At 41.2% G+C, this 18,896-nt stretch overlaps 1 protein-coding gene across 2 annotated transcripts in view; it reads right to left on the bottom strand.

The window, feature by feature from the left end:
* Nucleotides 1-18,896, bottom strand: part of LOC122773237 (cGMP-dependent 3',5'-cyclic phosphodiesterase) — a 143,903-nt gene that overhangs the window by 81,943 nt on the left and 43,064 nt on the right. Inside the window, exons 1-2 of one of the 2 annotated variants that reach the window (XM_044031749.1) lie at nt 11,129-11,322; nt 10,728-10,818 (exon numbers count right to left, since the gene is read on the bottom strand). In XM_044031749.1, coding sequence (XP_043887684.1) covers nt 10,728-10,818; nt 11,129-11,163 — 126 coding nt within the window. In that variant the 5' untranslated portion in view covers nt 11,164-11,322. Of the gene's footprint in view, nt 1-10,727; nt 10,819-11,128; nt 11,323-18,896 lie in introns of those variants that run through there. The other variant, XM_044031748.1, reaches the window with a different exon arrangement.

The raw sequence follows: 18,896 nt of genomic DNA, 5'->3' as shown, positions 1-18,896 counted from the left end.
ATTCAACTGATTCAAGTGTGTTAAATGTGTAAGCATAACAAATACGAATAATCTTACTATTATTTTATTATTTACTTGACGGACTGAGAGGTTTATTTATATTCGACATGCACCTATCACAGACGAAGTGGTTCAGTTTCACAAATTGTTCAAACAAATGTCTCCTGTCATCACGGGTACAGCTATGACAACCGTCATTAACCTCTGCATCATTGCTGTATCGTTGACAGCGGATTCACTTCATGCACTGACTCGCAATCACATCCCTTTATGATGACGGTGCAGCATGAACTCACAGTCACTTAAATGCAGCTGAAATCCTGCGGTTGTTGCCTCAACGCGCTCTGTGTCAGGCTGCTGTGCGAAAACGTCCCATTAAAACTCTGACAAACTGTCACTGTGTGTGTGTGTTTGTGTGTGTGTGTGTGCAAGTGCGTGTGTGTGTGTGTGTGTGTGTGCGTGTTGCGCTCTGACACAGAGGGAGGTCCACTTTTTCCCTCCGTGACATTTCACTGATGACGACTGTGACAAAGCTCCACGCCCACAATATCAGACAAATCATCCTACTGAAAAATCAGGCCTGGAAAACGGATGAGTCATGTGCAAAAAGTGACAATGACATGGCGTTGTCACATTTCCACTTAGTGTATTTTTTCTTATGAATATATGTGAGGAAGAGGAGGATGATTTATTATTTTATTGGGAATAAATCTGCGTCCTGTGAGAAGTCCGTAGCTGACTTTGCTCGACCTATTTACACCACTGTATTTTAACATTGGTGATAATGGTGTTACTTTGAGAGCTCAATATTTCCTCAGGTGGTATTTCTCACTGGCCTAAACAGAAGCACATCATTTGTGCATTACTGGTTGATTGTAGTCTTAATAATGCTATTCAAATGTTCTGCCTCAATTGCAGTATTTATTAGTTATTTCAGTTATTATAAATTAAAAAGTGTCAAAGATGAGGAGTCTGGTTGTATCTAATGAAAATTTCCTCAGTCTGACAGTCGGAGAGTGGAATGCTGCTGGTGCTGAAAGTGAAGTGATTAATTATCTTAATTAATTATGCTACAACCTCCTTCTTTGAATTATATATTTCTCAATTATATTATTTATATTCATGAAGCAGTGTGTGTGAAGACTGCATCAGGTTCAAGTGTGAACATGCATGATTTTATACTGTAGTTGTAGCAGCCAGATGGCAGGGTTTTTGATAGCTTTGTGTGCAAAATACAGTTGATTTTTCACACCGACTGTCCATAGAGACGTTGAAGCTCCTATTTCCTTTTCAGTTAACCATCGCTTTCTCCACGGGGATTTCTAAAAGCCACTCACGTCTTCATGTATCCCTCTTGCTACAGCTGAGCTTTTAAAGTAAAAGGTACCTATGCCTAAGGGATGCTGACCTCTGTGCCTATGGAAAATTTTAAGTGTAAGTTTTAGTATGTGAATGTGTAGGTGCAGGGCAGAGTGTGTGTGTGCGTGTGCACGTGTGCAAATGGAGAGAGATCGATCTCCATTATTGGTGTGAATTAGATCAATAAGGGACTCAGTGAACCACTACCTAAAAAGACAAATGTAAAGTTCATGTGTTCAAAAAGTACTGAAGAGAGGCACAGTGCAACAGTACTCTGTGGAAATGAAGCCTTGTACACACACACACACACACACCTGCATGAACGGACACAAACCAAGTGTGAGAGTCACAGAAAAAAGGACACGCCCCTCTCTTTTCGTTCAGTTCCTCGGGGAAATCACATACTGACACCTCTTCCCTTGCTGTTCTTTCACCCACTTCCTTAGCTCTTTTCTTTCTTCTCTGCCTTTTATTCAACCCTCTATTCAAGTCTGCCTTCAGTGCTGCTCTATTAGCACAATGGAAGGACAAAAAAAATAGCATTAATACACACAAACAACCCCCCTAAAACTGGATATCTATCTATCTATCTATCTATCTATCTATCTATCTATCTATCTTTTTATAACTCATGTTGCCTCTGCACTTGTGTCCTTATCTAACTTGGCCTCGCTTATGCTCAGCTACTGCAGTGATGCCAGATGAAGAGAAAATCATCTACTCTTTTTGTAAAAGGAGCGTGGGCAGGCCACCCACCTTAGGTTTTATTTTATACGTTGGCTTCAAAAACTGCGAAGAAATGTTCCAAATTTTCCTTTCAAGCCAAATGTGAAAAAAAGGGTGTTCCCTTGAAAGATATACAGCATGTTTTTGTACACGTTAGGGGAGAAGATTAACCAATACACTGGTAATTGGTTATCCATTTTTTTATTACTGTAGTAATGTAGTGTAGTGTAGTGTAGTGTTGCGTTATATTTCTTTACATTACTACATCACGAAATGAAAAAGATGTCTCTATTGTTTTGTTTTGATTTTATAGGAATTGGTGTGTCAGACAGACTTTTGACTTTAGGTTTATAAAATGAACAAAAACTTTTGCCTCACTGTCCCTTAATCGTATTGCGGTCTAAGAGAGAGCTGTACACCCCAGTGTAAACGTGTAAATCATAATCAAACTCAATTTACTTTAACATTTATACGGTTGTTGGGTCCATTGTCTCCTAGTTGTGTGTGAGGCTACACCACATTTTATCATAATGAAATGATGCATTGTGCATTGTTAAAAATACCAGTGCTTATATGGCTGATGTACCTGGCTCCGCTAGTCTACATGACGATGTATCTTTGGGCAAGACACTAAACCCCATGTTGCTCCTGACAGTTGTGTGAATGAGTATGAAATGTGCTGCACATAGATGCTCAGTGTGGAAGAGTGAGTGAATGGGTGTGAATGGGCGAATGGTTAAACTGTAGTGTACGGCAGCAAGACAACAATAGGGTATAAACCGTTTACAGCTGTACAGGACATTTTCTGCACTGAATAATTGTCAACATTGGAATTCAAACAGACCACAACTTATCCTTGCCAGGCAAACTAAATTCATCCTTTTGAACCTATACAGGCAAGTTTGATGTTAAAAAACATCTTAACTTTGGATACATGATCACTTTAACAAACAGTTGCTTTCTGCCCACTCAAGGTTAACGATGACTCATATGTTTTTTTTCTGTTTAGCTCGAAGCTGTGAATGTGACTTTTAGTCCAACAAAACCACCTCATGATTGCATTATTACATTGTTGCTCTGGCTGAATTAGCACATAACAGACATGATTTGACTGTAAAGTAGGCTGAACAATACATTAATAGATACTTTCTCCATCTTTTTTTCCACTAACCTTTGAATAATTCTGGAAATGTCACATTTCTCCAAAATAACGTGAAGTTGCATAATCACGCTGTACTGTGTGTCTGTGCTGCAAGAAGTGGCAAGTCACATCATGCACATCATGCACACAATGCACTCATTCAAATCATGGCGGCAATAAATCCAAGCATCTGGACAAAATGTATGTATGTGCATAGTGTCGTGAGCTTCTAATCTTCAGCCAACTTCAGGTTTATTAAGCACATACTCTTATAACCAGACCTGATGTTCAATATAAAACAGCCATAACTTACGATAAGACACAAACTAGGCGCCTTTCAAGGTTCCTTCCCTAGATACCAAGGCGTCAGGCATCTGGACCTGATATTCAATCTCAAGTCTTATTAACTATATGTATCAGACCTGGCACGATGCTCGCCAGAATCTGCCATGATGCCTCACTCTTCAGATTTCAGGCATTGTCTAAGTTTCCAGCATTGGTCGTCTCACCTGATAATCAAAACTCTCCAAAACACCACACACCAACATTAAACATTTAAGAAGATAGTTCCTACAAGAGCCAGTGTGGTCAAAACATAGCCGTATATAAAAAGTGTCTAAGAAGTGCTAGTAAGTAAAAAAAGGGAGGCCAACTAGGAAGTAAAAACACATTATAGCCACCAGGGGGCAACTTCACTGGCTGCAAAAACAACTGTGTTTGAATGAAAATCTATTGGGGAAATTTGCTTACTTCTCACTTGATTTATACAAATCGGTAAACATTTTCCTGAGGAGTCAATGGTCTCAATTGTTAGTATGAGGTATCTTTCAGTGGAACGAGTTGTCAATTTTGAAAATTATGTTCGCATTTAGAGGAAAATACAGGATAAAGTTGAGAGGACACCAGTGTGTTTGACAGCTTGAACAATACAACAGACTCCTGTTTGCCAGTGATGTCTGTGAACTTCTGTTTTCTCGGATGACGTCAACACCGGTTGCCACTTTAATCCAACAGACACAGTAGGCCATGTTCACAGATTTCAAACCAGCATTTACAAGAATTCACCATGAGGACTGCAGAGACAGCAGATGCACAGCAAATTGGAGGAAAGTTTGTGAAAGAAACTACATTTTCTGTTAGTCAGACAGGAATATGGAACATGGGATGTGGACAGGAGTATCTGCAGTAGGTAGTGAACCCCATTATATTGCATTGCATAAAGAAAAGAGTGTGTGAACCTCAACACACAAGCAAGATTGCCAAAAAAAAAAACTGAATGCTGCCTTTCAGTGTCTGCGAGTTCCTGTGCTCTCCTGCCTTGTTTTGAATTGCATTAACTTGCTAAACTGACTGTGAATATGTCATAATTATTAGCTGTCTGAGGGAATGTGTGTGAAGAAATGAGGAGCATTTGTTTAGTTCAGCAAGTCAGCAGGTGGCCTACACACATATTTACCTGCAGATAAGTGCATGCAGGAGAGGGGTCTGTGTGTGTGTGTGCGCAAACACACTCAATATCCTGCAGGGATGCATTTGAGATAAAAATTCAGCAACACTGAATAATACAGTCAATTTATCAAAGGAAAAAAACAGCTGACACACACACTCACAAACACATAGAGTATATATTCAGCACTCCTAGGTGTTGCTGTGTAGGTAAGGTGCCCTTGTGTTGGTGGTCATTTATCAGAAAACATGATTCAAAGTGTCATGGCAGGCGAAGCCCACTGGTCTTCCCTACAGCATGTAGAAGCACACTGCTGTGCCCCTGTATTATAAAACACTTTCTCCCCTATGTTTGGATTTCCATCATTCGTTCATGTGTGACCAGCAACAGGAACATATATTTAAGTACAATATGGAGTTTATGATTGTAAAAAAAGAGAGGTTTTGGGTGACATTTACTGTCACATGATGACATCAAACATCGTCATACAATGACACTAAGAGAGTAGGAGGCATCAGGAGGGTTGCTATTGCCGGTCAAAATAAAATGTTGTACCCCATCATGGCAAGCGTAGATTAATCATAGCTGTTGTCAGTTTTGTCACAGGATGATTGTCAGGCACCAGCACAACCCATGTTTTTCAGCATTTTCACTTTAACATGGAACTTTCACACAGTCACCTGAATCAGTGCAATCTTGGTCAACTAATATGTTTTACAGAGGGAAGTTCTGTGAGGTTCATTATGAAGCAAATCCTGTTGTTCTACTCTACAACAAAGCTTAAGGCAGAGGTCTCAAACTCACGGCCCACGGGCCACATGGTGCCTCCCCGTCAATTTCATGCGTCCAGCCAATTAATATCAAGTTATATCGTTATTTGTGTATGTGTTTGTTTTAATATATTGAAATTCTGTGAAATATTATTATAAATATTATTATTTCAATGTCTTTTTCTCAAAAAGTTTGACATTTTGGCCTCCAGGTCATTTCAGATTGAGAGCTCTGGTTTCAGGTTTTATAATGTCAGCATGAGAGCTGATATCTCCTGACTTTAGTGGTCAACAGGATATAAAGGAATGACGCATCATGGACTGTCAGATGCGTCCGTCTGTTTTGTCAGAGCTGTGGGATCTGCACCATTTGGATGCGTAGAGGAGGGTTTGTTTTTGTCATGCCTAGCACAGGTGGGTGGAATTTTAATGGCTGGTCTGCGCTCAACAGGAACAAAGAGGAGTGCCAAATGAGCCACGCCTGAATTTGAAGAAGAAATGTACACAAGAGATGTGTGTAAGCACTTCCTGTGGAAAAAGGTGTTTGGTGGGCGTTTACCCATGTGCACTTACAACCAACTCACATTCATCCATATCCAGTCATAAGTTTGTATTTAAAAGTCACAAAGTAGACAATGAACCCTAAACCTAAGAGCTTGACGAAGATATTTTGTATACACCTACTCAAGAGAGCTGCATAACTGTTCTAAATATAAGTTATTTGTGTTTTTTGAGGAATTTATATATCCAGAATTACATGAGCAGATTTTTGGTTTCAAAAGTGACTGAGGTGATTTTATGGGCAAACACAGGATATCAAATATTGCCCTTTCATCTTGCTGTTGCTACCTTGTCTGGATCCCCTCGATTCCCCCTGCTCCTGCAGGTTTTTGTGGATCATTTTAACAGTTGTCTCAAGGTGTCAAATGAGCTACAATCAATTTCCTCTGTGGTTGCTCCTCCACCACTTCACATCCAATAGTAGTATACTATACCTACACGAAGACTATAGACCTATGCTAGTTCTCTACTTCCATTGGAAATCATCTTTTTCACCCTTTGGCAATAATTGCTTGCCTACAAAGAGCGCCACTGAGTCCCTGAATGCCTCGCTAAATGTGCTGAATATCAAGCTCCGTATTTGCTGCTGTATATCAGAGCCCTAGAGCACGCATTACAGATAAAAGCAGAGTTGATAAGAGATCAATGTTGAAGGTTTCACTCACTACTGGAATGGCCATGTCAGATCTTGAGGCCACAACCATCGCCTTTCCTTATGTCCTTCTGAGATTATGTGGGAGTGGTGGGAGCTGCACTTGTTTATGTCAGCAGAGTCGGCCCGCTTCTACTAGATTGATTTCTTCCTGCTTTTGGGTGGACTTGAAACAAGTTGTACCCAATGCCAAACTAAACTTCAATACAATCATTCTGGACTACAACATTTGTCATTAAGTCTGCAAGTTAAAGGAGTGGTTGTGAAACTGTTGAAACTAAAGGTTATTAAAAAAAAAACAAAAAAAAACAAGCACTCGAGCAAAAGAACTGCCTACATTTGTCTGCTCATCTGCTGTTGTTTTACCCCGTTTGTTTACCTGCTCACATACTCTACAGTAGTGATGCACGGGTTGACCCACGGGGCCAACCCGTGGGTCAAGTACATGGTCCAAGTTCGGACGAGTCGGTCAAAAGACGGCAAAGACAGCACCGTTATAAATAAACTATGAGCGACTTGTTGTCGGTATATTTTCCACCACCTTTCCCTCTCCCTCCCTCCCTCCGTCCCTCTCTCTCATTCACTCACACACATAAACACAGAGAGAGTGAGACTTTCTCTGTTTTCGTTTAGATACACCACCAGCACCAGCATTCAAAATCTTTCTGGAGGGATCACTGCTCTATAAACCATCACCTCTTCATGCTGACAAGGACGACGCTGTGTATTCCAGCAACCAGCAACTCAAACTAGCATACAGTACATTCAGCTCAGCTGCTCATGTGCTGGAAGAAACAGGCTTTTCTGTTCTCATGCAATTAAAAAACATAGTTTGGAATCTTGTGGCCAGGATGTGTAAATAGCCAAGTACGATAGCAATATCAGCACCCAGGACAGTGACTCGTCTTGATAATTGTAGTTCTATAAGAAGATAATTAAAGCCTTAATACACAAATGAAGGATTGCTAAATTTACAGGTCGTCAGTCAGGGTCTTATACATTGGCTTTCCCCGACCCACACATCACTGCTCTAGCTTGTCTAGGAAATAGGGAAATGCTATACATGTGTGGCTTAGCAGACATGCACTCTCTGATGTGTGTAAAATGAATGCATTAGTCTTTACAGATGTACCATTTCCTTTATTTCCCACAAGAAAGCCATCTGCTCATTTTTCTCCAGCAGTGAGGTCAGAGCAGAGAGCCTCTTTTTTTTTGTCCCCAAAGTGAAAATTATGAAACTATCAAGTGCAACCCTAAGTAGGCTAAATGTAAACCATCCAGCAGCACTTTCATGTCATTAAGGTCACTCTATCTGGAACACTGGACTGAGTTTCTGGACACACACAAAATCCCACATACATACACAGGGCAGTGGACTTTGCATGTGTGTGTGTTAAAGCTGTAGTGCGTAACTTTCAAATCTAAACAAATGTCCATTTCATGCTGCACACAGGAAGGATTTGCTTTGTTCTAAGACAGATGGAGGGAACGGCAACATCGAGCTTGTAAAGGTAAACAGCTGCAAAGAGGTCAGAAGAAATTCAAAAGACCTGGTCGTCCGTGCACTGCCAGTGTATACACACAATGCTCCCTCTGTCGGGTCTGATTGTATTGCTTGACAGAGCCTGTGGTCAAATGAAGGTTGCAGGAAACAAAAGGTTTTACTAAATTTCTTTTCATGAAGACCAAACAGAGGCAGAACAGTAACATCACAAAAACAATCACCAAACACACACCTGTCCCCATGTGTTGCTGCTGATTTTTTTTTTAAGATGCACACACTTGTTGATGTCTCACAAGCTGTGCGGCAATAAAAACAATGCATGAGTAAGCATGAAGACTGGAGGACAGCAAACATTCTTTCCAACATCCACACAAACCCTTATGTTTTATATATATATATATATATATATATATATATATATAAAAACGTTTTAAGAAGAACTCGACCACAGAAACACACAAGCACCAGCTCGATTCACTGACAAATTAATCCTCACATCTGTTCAGCTGGAGAATGAGAAGAGATTAACCTGCTGCCTTCATGACTCACACACAGGCCCATTCGAAAACACACACACACACACACACACACACACACACACACACACACACACACACACACACACCACTTTTAATTTAATAATACATAGAACATTTTTTAAAATGCACAGAAACGCAGAAGTAGAACACAAAACACAAAACTTCATCTATCTATCTATCTACCTATCTACCTATCTATCTATCTATCTATCTATCTATCTATCTATCTATCTATCTATCTATCCATCTCTCTCACAGCTCTGGGCAAAGGCAAATGTTTCCTGCATCACCTGCAGGTGGCGCTGCACACACTGCCAACAGCACATCCGCAGTCACACCACACAGACAGTGTTCCTGCACTGGTGACACTTTAGTAATGTTGGACACAGGCTAAGACTGTGTGGAATGCAGCAGGACAAGACTTTCAGCAACAACCTGAAAGGAAATGCGTATATGGAGGGCGAAGTCATTGGGGCATTCACACTGTACCAGCAGATACATACAGTAGACAAACACACGCAAACACACACAGAGTCATCTGTCTACAAATAAAGGTTTAACAAGTATGACAAATATGCTAACACTTCTCTCTTTACCAGAGAACATAGATTTGGGGAATGGAATAACACAGAGTTGATTTATTGTATGATTACACACACACACACACAGAATAAATAACATATAGTGCAAATTTGTTTATGACTGATCTTTGTCCTACAACACATTGACATACATAAATTGATTGGAGTATGCAGTTGTTGTGTTTGAGTATTGTGTGTGTGTGTGTGTATGTGTGTGTGTGTTTGCATCTCTGTGAGTGTATATCTGCTGAGGTAATTGGATCTAAGCAGAACGTGTCGACACTGGCAGCCAATCAAAAAAAAATGTTTTTCCTATTTTGCTGCCAACATTTAATTGCTCCTGCAAAATAAAACACAAACACATACATCAACACAATCGCGTTACTCGCACTGCATGCACAACACACACACACACGCAGCTGCTTGACGAGATGAAGGACAATTCAACAAAGCAGCAGAATGAAATTGTAGATATCTGCTTATGTGTCACAAATACAAACACACACCTTACAGACAAAAACGAGGCTGACTGCACCCAGGACCACCAACAACAAAATACATCAACTCAACTGAAAGATATATACACACACACACACACACACACACACACGAAATGCAACACAGCATGTGATACAGGGCAGTTGTAGCCATGCACTCAGTCACCATTCAAACATAAATGTCACCATCTTTAATTTCCTCTCTTTCATGTTTATGGCTGTTTTATGTTTTATCTTTCCATCTTTTATCGGAGCCCTCACTCTCTCTCTCTCTCTCACACACACACACACACACCCTAAGGCAGGTAGCGAGTATCTCACTGACTGAATCATCAGACAAAGTGAAAGAGCGCTGCAGCAACAGGCGTCTGGACTTACCTCCTCCAGAACAAAGTTCACTCTTAACAAAAACGAGGAAGGTGAGAGAATAACAAGCGACTGAGGGCAAAAGTGTGAGTATGTGACCAAAGCCTAGTCCTAACATGACAGAACCTTATTGTGAGGGTCTGGTTATAGTTAAGGATAAGGTTCGGGTTAGGCTGATGAAATGAGTAGATTTCAAAAGCAGGTAAGTCAATGCTCAGTGCTAAAGTCAACACCAACAAGAATAGCTGTGCAAACCTGTGTGTGTTTGTGTATGTGAGTGTGCGCACGTGGGGAGTCAAGAAGAACAATACAGGAGACTTCAATGGAAAAATCCTCCTCTCTTGCAGTGAGATTTTAAGATTTAAGGCACAAACAGAAGAGAACCTTATATTTTACACATCTATTGTAGTCCACATGTAGCTGGCAAAAAAAAAATCAAAAGGAAGAAGGAAGCGAGAAGAGGGCAGAGAGCAGATGGCATATAGCATCCTGTTTTTCAGTGAACGAGAAGAGAAGAGAAGAGAAGAGAAGAGAAGAGAAGAGAAGAGAAGAGAAGAGAAAAGAAGAGAAGAGAAGGGTCCTACCTGCAGCTGTTCGGATAGTGTGGTGGACTGTCTTGTTGTCAGAGCCGGAGCTGAACTCTCCTCAGGACGCAGAAACACTTGCTGACCGCGTCTGCAAACATCAAACAAAACAATCAGGACCTTTGTGTGAGTGTGTGTTTGAGCTTTACCCTGTGCACAAAAGCTGTCAGCTGTTACAATATGTCACACACACACACACACTTTCTTTCTCACACACTCGGCAACTTATCTTTTCTCTACACTGAGCAGTGCAGGAATTTAAAGGTGTGTGTGTGTGTGTAAGGGAATTTAAAGGGAAAGGTGTGTGAGTGTGAATGTGTGTGTGAGAGAGACAGAGAGAGAGAGACAGACAGACAGACAGAGAGAGAGACAGAGGAAGACAGTATGTGTGAAGTCCTTACAGGTCCTTCCCTTTCTTTCTCTCAAGTGCAGTCATGTCATCTCCACCTGTCGTACGCAGAGAGAGTGCTGGAGTCACACACACATTTACACACACAGCGATGCACCGATGCACACGCTCATGCAGGCAGGCTGTGACACACACTGGCTCGCTGACACCACGAGCTGCAACACACGGAGCCCAGAGTGAACGCAGTCCCTCCTTCTCCTCTCTCCTCCCACCTCTCTCTCTCTCTCTCTCTCTCTCTCCCTCTCTCGCTCTGCTCCTCCTCTGGGTCTTACTGCCTCTCTTAACCATCCCCATGTTTCACTTTCGTACTGTCAGTGTGCCAGAGAGTACAGTACAGTACAGGGTGGATTAACCAAATGGTAAGAAGTGGAATAATAATCCTTATTGCAAATACATTCAAATCATTTTCTTTCATATTAACCTCATTGCTTTTGAATTTGACTTTCACCCCCAAAAAGAAGAAAAAAGCAACCCCTCTTCTCAGTTTTGTAGCAGATAATGACTGTTGTTGGTGCAATTCTGCTAAATGCATTACATGTATCAAGGTCTGACATTGTGGTTTGCATCAAAAGCCAAACCAACAGACCAGCAGCACTCAAGTCTGTAGCCGCTACCTTGTTGTGAACATCCTGAAATGACGACGTGGTGCGGTATCTCAGTGAAGGGTGAAAAAAGAAGGACGTACACATTATAAAACACAGGGGAACCACACTGACGTAACAACGTTGTTACATGTTTCACATCTTTTCATATTGACGTGTCTCTCCCCTTGAATGAACAACAGGGGTGTATCGATTAACCACGTCCGACCCTGATTCACCACTGACACACAGCTCTCTGAATGGAGGAGGGTATTCAATTCATCCGCCATTCCCATTTGACTCCACAGAAGACTTTGGTCATTTCCACCTTTTCAACAAAAGACTGAGGTGCATCATGTGCTCTCAGATCATGCAAAGCTCCAGTCATTGTTAAGTGACCATTGAGCTGGTTTCAGTACATTTACCTGACATAAGAGCAACATGCTCCGTTTGTAGAAGAAGTGAATGTGTGAACATTGTTTCTGCTGATTGCAATTTGTATTCTTTCTCTTATCACCGGGCAACACCGAGTTTCTTTAAAACCAAGATCATAATCGTATCCTAACATTTGCTAGGAAAATTCAATGGTGAGCCAATAAAATATACGCTGTTCTGTTGAGTCTTCGAGCTTCGAGTTTGTCAGCTGTCCCGGAGCTCGCGGCCATATTGCATGCATTTCATCAACACCTGTGCATGTTTTGTTCAGCTCTTACATTTTTTCAGTTTACAGGAAGTGAGGTCATCAAGCGTTATCATAGCACTTTTCAGCATACACACACTTCTACAAATTCTATGAGCTCTGTTTGCAGACGTGTGTAAAAGACTTTGACCAATCACAAGGCATTTCAGAGCACAAGGATGCTGTTGTCAGCAACAAATGTTGCCCTAACCCAACAATTCAATTAGCATATAGCAAAGGCCCCAATTGAATCCATCTCTTTCACAAGGAGCTATTTTACCTGAATTGTTCACCTCTGTTACAGAGCAACTTAGTAGAAGAGAAAGCATCTGATAATCAACGCAACGTAACTTGTCAATAAAGGCAGGCTGCGTGAGAGCTAATTTAGAAAGCAGGCCTAACATAATACAACAAAGATTTCAAAGATGTATTGCCAGGGCCACAGCTCTATACTTTTAATCAGCTGGCAGATTTATCACCAGCCCCCATCTCCTGCAGGATCATCTGACAGCTGACTCTCTGAGGTGACATTGCGAGTCACGGGACATTTAGCATGAAGCCGCACAACAAGTGGCACAGGGCTGTTTAATGTAGTACATCAATGTGACAGCAGACCGTAAGAGTCATTTACTAAAAACATCAGCCAGCGGACACGCGTACTTACGCACACCATGTCATGTCCTATTATGCGGAATGTGAATTTCATAAGCAGCAAAGTCTGAATGTTTCTTCGTCTTAGTGCACTGGGACTCATATGAAGACTTCCCTCGTTGTAATTTCCATTTTGAATGTCAATGACTAAAAAGGGTATTGAATAAATACATTTCAAGTTATCGCAGGCAAAGAGCCACAGTGTTGAATTGGATTACACCCAGCTGACAAAAGCAGCTCCTTTAATTCAAATGTACTAAGTCGCTTGGGTTGAGATGCTGAAAATTGGAACCTGACTGAGAAAAGATACTGTTAAGTGTTTGGGAAAACAATTGAAAGCAAGGTCTGTGGTGACGTGCTCAATGGAGGCTGAAATTGCTTCAAATAAACAATGGAGTTTTGACATTTTTGTCTTCTGTACAAAAAAAAAATCACATTTGATGAGGGTAAAACTCTCACCTTTTTCACATATAACTGAATGTCACCTACAGAGTATATTCTGCAAAAAAATAAATTAAATGAAGAGTCAGAGGTTAAAAAAAAAAAGATGTACTGGGCACATAGCAGCTTCTCAGAGGTTGATTCTTGGCAAATGGAATCATTCTGAGGTATGTGCTCTACTATAAAATGGTGTATTATCCCAGTCAACCCAGAGGCTGCGTGTGTTGTAAACCTGGTGAAAGGTTATTACAGTACAAGAGAAAATCAGTCTCTATTGACCAGTGTTGGCCAACAGCGGCGAGATACAGAGATAATCAACATGGCCCACAGTTCATATTGTCAATCCTGGACTGTGTCTGCTATATGTACTATAGAGCTCACAGACACGCGCACACACACACACACACACTGGTAGGAGAGCAGTGCCGTACATGTGCTCATACACACACATTCTTGTGCAGCGTTTTTATTGAGGACACGTTTAAACATAATGCATTACCTAGGCTCTTACTCTAACCTTAACCATCAAAACTAAATGTCTAATCCTAATCCTAACCAAAACCTAACTTTAACTCAAACCTTAAAACCAAAGTCCTTGAAAGATGTGAGGACCACAGCTCAACTCAGCTATTGCTTTTCCATTAGTGATAGTACCTTTAGTACCTGCTCTGACGAAGTCCAAAGCGAGCGGAGCTGATACTAAATATGACGTCGAAACTGTCAGCGTTCAACGCAAGAATCCAACCGAACAACGCCGAACTGTAGATTAGTTAAAATACTTCAAAATGTGATGGAAAATGGAAATGTTTAAGTGTGGTGCATTTAGCAACAGCGACATCAAAAGCAGGCATCACAACCGTATTTCAGTTCAGTGTGTCAGATGAAGTCTGTGCTCTGGTCATGCAGGAAGTAATGAACGATTCTGTGAACAAATCTCTTCAATGAACTGACTCTAATGATTCAGTACACTGAAAACAACTGCTTTACGAGTCACTCGTCACTAGGTTGTGTGTATCACGTATAAAACAAAGTCCCAGCAGTTTCATGCAGCCGTGCTATGATGACTCCGCCCACGTTGAGGAGGTACTACCATAATGGAAAACCATACCAAACCGTGTTGCACTTTGTCCAAAAACACACACACACACATACATCACATCAGACCAAGGTTACTGGTTGTTATCCTCATCAGATTCCAGGCCCATGATTTGCTAATTATGTTCCTCTGCAGGGTCTCATGCTCTGTGTGTGTGTGTGTGTCCTTGTGGAGAGTGACTGAGTGAGTAAGAGATCACATGGTAGATTTGTGTGTTGATTGCATTTGAGCAGCAACAACAGGCCCTGTTTTAATCACAAACTTGGGATCAATACTCTTTTCAGCTGAACGTCGCAGCAGTAATGTAATGTTCTGAAGGGTTTGTGTGCGTGTGTGTGTGTTTACACAGGTAATCTTGATCACAGAGACCACAGTAGATGAGGAGAGACAGCGTTTGAGCTCACCGGCTTTTCAGATGAGTGTGTGCGCGCGCGTGCGTGTGTGTGTGTGTGTGTGTGTGTGTGAAAGAGGGAGCCGTGCATGTTTGTCCTGACTCCTATAAAGCAGCAGAGTGATTGAAGGCTCTAAATGGTGAAGGTGCACTCAGGGGAATAAGGCTAATCTACATAATGGTGGACCTATATTAATGGCATCCTGCTGCTGCACTCACACACAAACTCTCTCTCTCTCTCTTGCGCACACACACACACACACACACACACACACATAGGTGTCAATTGAACAGAAGCCTAATCTCATCCCCCACACAACCAGTTATCCTCCTGCTGATTTGAGTAAGCCGGTGAAAAAAGGTCAGAATTAGAAAAATAAAGACAGAGAAAAGGCAGCAGATTACAATGTTGAACGGTAAAATAATTATCTGTACATGTAAGTGTATCATTGCTTCTCATTTAACTCGTGCATTTAAAGGGCTGAATGCAGAGCATCTCCGGGCAGTTTTAGGTCACTACACTTGATTAAAAGTTGATCTTGACAGATACTAATTCATTAAAAAGACATTATTTTTATGTGACATGAAGGGTAATATTTTGCGAGAGTTTTTACATTGCAGCTACAACTTGAAAGGGTTTTGAAAATCCATTGACGGCCTCTTCTGTGGAACAACAGTGGTTTCCATCTTGAAGTGGCTGCTTCACAATGTGGTCAGCCTGATGAGAGGTGTGCATTTGGGGAAACGTTTCTACTGGGTGAAGTGGGAAGTTGGAGATTTGGTATGATGAGGGAAAAAATAATCCAATCCATCCAACACTGTGCACTAATATGTCAAATTAACATTCATACTGCACTTAAACGGAAAGATGTAAAACATCTTTGTGTAATTTGCATTACTGATCGACCATTGCGCATAATTCAAATGCTGAAACAGTTTAATCATTAGAAATATAATCAGATATATCATTTACAGTAGGGAAATGATTATTAAAAATAATCACAGATAATCTATAATTGAATTCAGTTGTAAGCCTCATTCAGTATCAGTAAGTATCATGTGAGTGTGCATGAATTATTCTTAACCTTATTGTTGCTCATAACTAATTTCCTTAAACAACATCAGCAGTAAAACAACAGCAGGAAAGTGACAATGACACACCCTACTTTGGAAAGTCACGCACACAGACACACACACACAAACAGTGAGCCATACTGTTTGCGTTGATAACCTAATTCAACAGCATTTGTTAACTCAACTCGACTTATTAAGGCACAGCCCTGCTGCCAATGGTATGTGGAAAAAACTGACTGGTGTACTGACTGAACCAAGATAAAAGCCATTACAGTAATATGCCCTCACATTATATGATTATATACAATAATTACCAAGATGCTGAATTGAAAAGACACAAAATATTTCCACTGCATTAAACAAGCAGCAGCTTGGACTACTGCTGCACAATTTGCTGTGAAACCCATGTGAAAGCTTCCATTCTTGTGTGGTGGTTTCAAATCCAGCCATGGTCTTAAGATGACTCATAACTTTTCAGCCACCTCAAAATATGCTGCATTTCCACACCACTGGATTTCAAGATAGCCCAGGTGTGTGGGCGTCCGTTCATCCAAATAATCAAAATGTCACCTTACAAATTCCACTCTTTCTGAAAAAAAAAGAAAGAACCTCGCAGCTAAAGCACCTCCAGATTGTGTCATGGCCAGCAAAATATCCACACACCCAAAAAATAAAAAACCTTTTTGATTTCTATTCATCAAAAACCACAAAGCTGCTTCATGTCAACGTTTGGAGAAGCTGGTTGGTGGTTGCTATGTGAGTAAGTACGTTGGCAACCTGAAGAGTTTATCAGCCAGTTTCCATACCAACACAGTCTGCTAACTATAGTCCATCTCAGCAGCATCAAGATGGGAGAATGAGCAGATAAGAGGGTGAGAAAAATGGAAAAAGAGGAGTAAAATTCCACCAGCTAAGCAACACAAAAGCACTCCTCTAAAATGCATGTGTGTCTGGACACTGAGCCAATTAATCATTAGTATTTGTCTGCCTCTGCTTCAGTTATGAGAGCAATATATTGTATTATATTATATTTCAAGATGAATTTTATCTTTCCAATTTTGATTCTAATCTGGACCTGAACCAAGCCAATGTGGGGCCCACATCCAGTGTGGTCCTAGTGCCGGTCCCAAGCTCAAAGGGCATCCAGCATAAAACCTTTGATAAATTGAAGGCCGCCATTGGTGCTATTGACCAACAGGGTGCCAATAGAAACTGTGCTACTGATGGCCAAAAACAAGGGATACGGCAAGATGGAGGCAGGTGATCTGCTGTGGTGACACCTAAAGAAGACTCTACTCTGGACCTGATTATTGACTCACTGCTAACACTGCTGCTGAAAACTGAGGCTATTCAAAATGGTCCATTTACCTTCTAAGTGGTTGTGGTGTTTAAAACACTCAAAGGTTCAGTGAACAAAATGTAAAGTGGATGTGTGATGAGCATGTGAAGTAGTGATGATAAAAATGTTTTTGGACATGAGGCCTGACAAAAAGAGAACGAGCCCTGCAGCAACATGGACACGTGCTCATGTGGCGCTGTTCTTTGATCACACCGTCACGGCTTGACTGAGCTCTGTTTAGGGACAGCACTGACACTGGACTGTGTGGGGGCTAAACCTAATGAGGACATCATCATACGTGTATATGTCCATCCATCCATTCATCTTCGACCACTTTATCCTATATATATATATACACAAGTATATATATATATACTTGGGAACTTCTTTCTATTCTATTCTACAAAAATCAGGACAAGTATATTCACATTTCACTGAAGCTCTTCAGCGGCTCGCATCAAAAACAGCAATCCTTACGCATTTCAGAGCAAACCTTTCGTCAGAGTACTTAAGGTGAAATGTGAATATTTTTGTCCTGACTGCTAAATAAGGAAGCGTTGCCTTTGATATACCGTTTTGAATCACTGACTACTTTTGAGGCTTGAGCTGTGCAACAACCTTAACGCACCTGATGTCGTGAACGAGAGCAGCAGCCTGATGGTTCGATTCAATGAGTTCCACAAGTTAGTTTAATCAGCAGGATTTTTGTCATGGTTTAACATTTTAATGAAGCAAATTGAAATGCAATTACATGTGGCACTGATGGATCTGCTCTTTAGAAGCCAAGAAGCACGCCAAGCAAAACAGGGTGTGCAATGCAGGAAACCCACATCCAAGAGTAAGACCTTTAAAAACATTTATGACTTTGGAGCCTGTTAGACTCTGATCTAGAAAGCTGGAGGTTGCAGTGGTGGCCAGCAGCAGCAGCAGCAGCAGCAGCGTCAAGTGTCATCGGTGAAGCAAGAAATGAGTGAGGGAGGAGTGTCATTTAAATGTACCGCCTTGGTGAGAGAATGGCTGTGATTGGAGCATAGATTGTGGTCAACTGCCTGTCAGCATATGACTAACATGACCTGCATTAAGAAGTGCAAAGCTTCATAAAATCAATGTGTTTACTGCTGTTAGAGTCCTTCCATACTTTCCACATTCCGTGTGTACAGATTTACGCGTGTACATAGCCATGGTTTCATTCACTAAAATGAGAGTCTGCATTTGCATTTTGTGCATGCATACTTGACATATTGTTCCATATCAGTAGTGATTTCTCAGTTAGGTTAAGTGGCACAGCCCTCCTGAAGGTCCAGATATTCAAGTATTTAGGCTCCGGGATTCGGGCAGAAGACGGATGCAGTGGAGATGTGTAGGCCAGGATTGGATCAGGATGGCCTCACGAAAGCTGACGAGAGGAAGTCAGAAACTGCGGGGATGACAATGCTACAGTGGTCACTAGGGCTAACACGACTGGACAAGGTTAAAAACGACAATGTCGGGGAAAGGCTTGGCATCAG

The sequence above is a fragment of the Solea senegalensis genome, linkage group LG8, assembly GCF_019176455.1.
Source record: "Solea senegalensis isolate Sse05_10M linkage group LG8, IFAPA_SoseM_1, whole genome shotgun sequence".
Taxonomy (NCBI): domain Eukaryota; kingdom Metazoa; phylum Chordata; class Actinopteri; order Pleuronectiformes; family Soleidae; genus Solea; species Solea senegalensis.
Note: the sequence above shows the minus strand (reverse complement) of the source record. Positions and strands in the feature narration are given on the sequence as shown.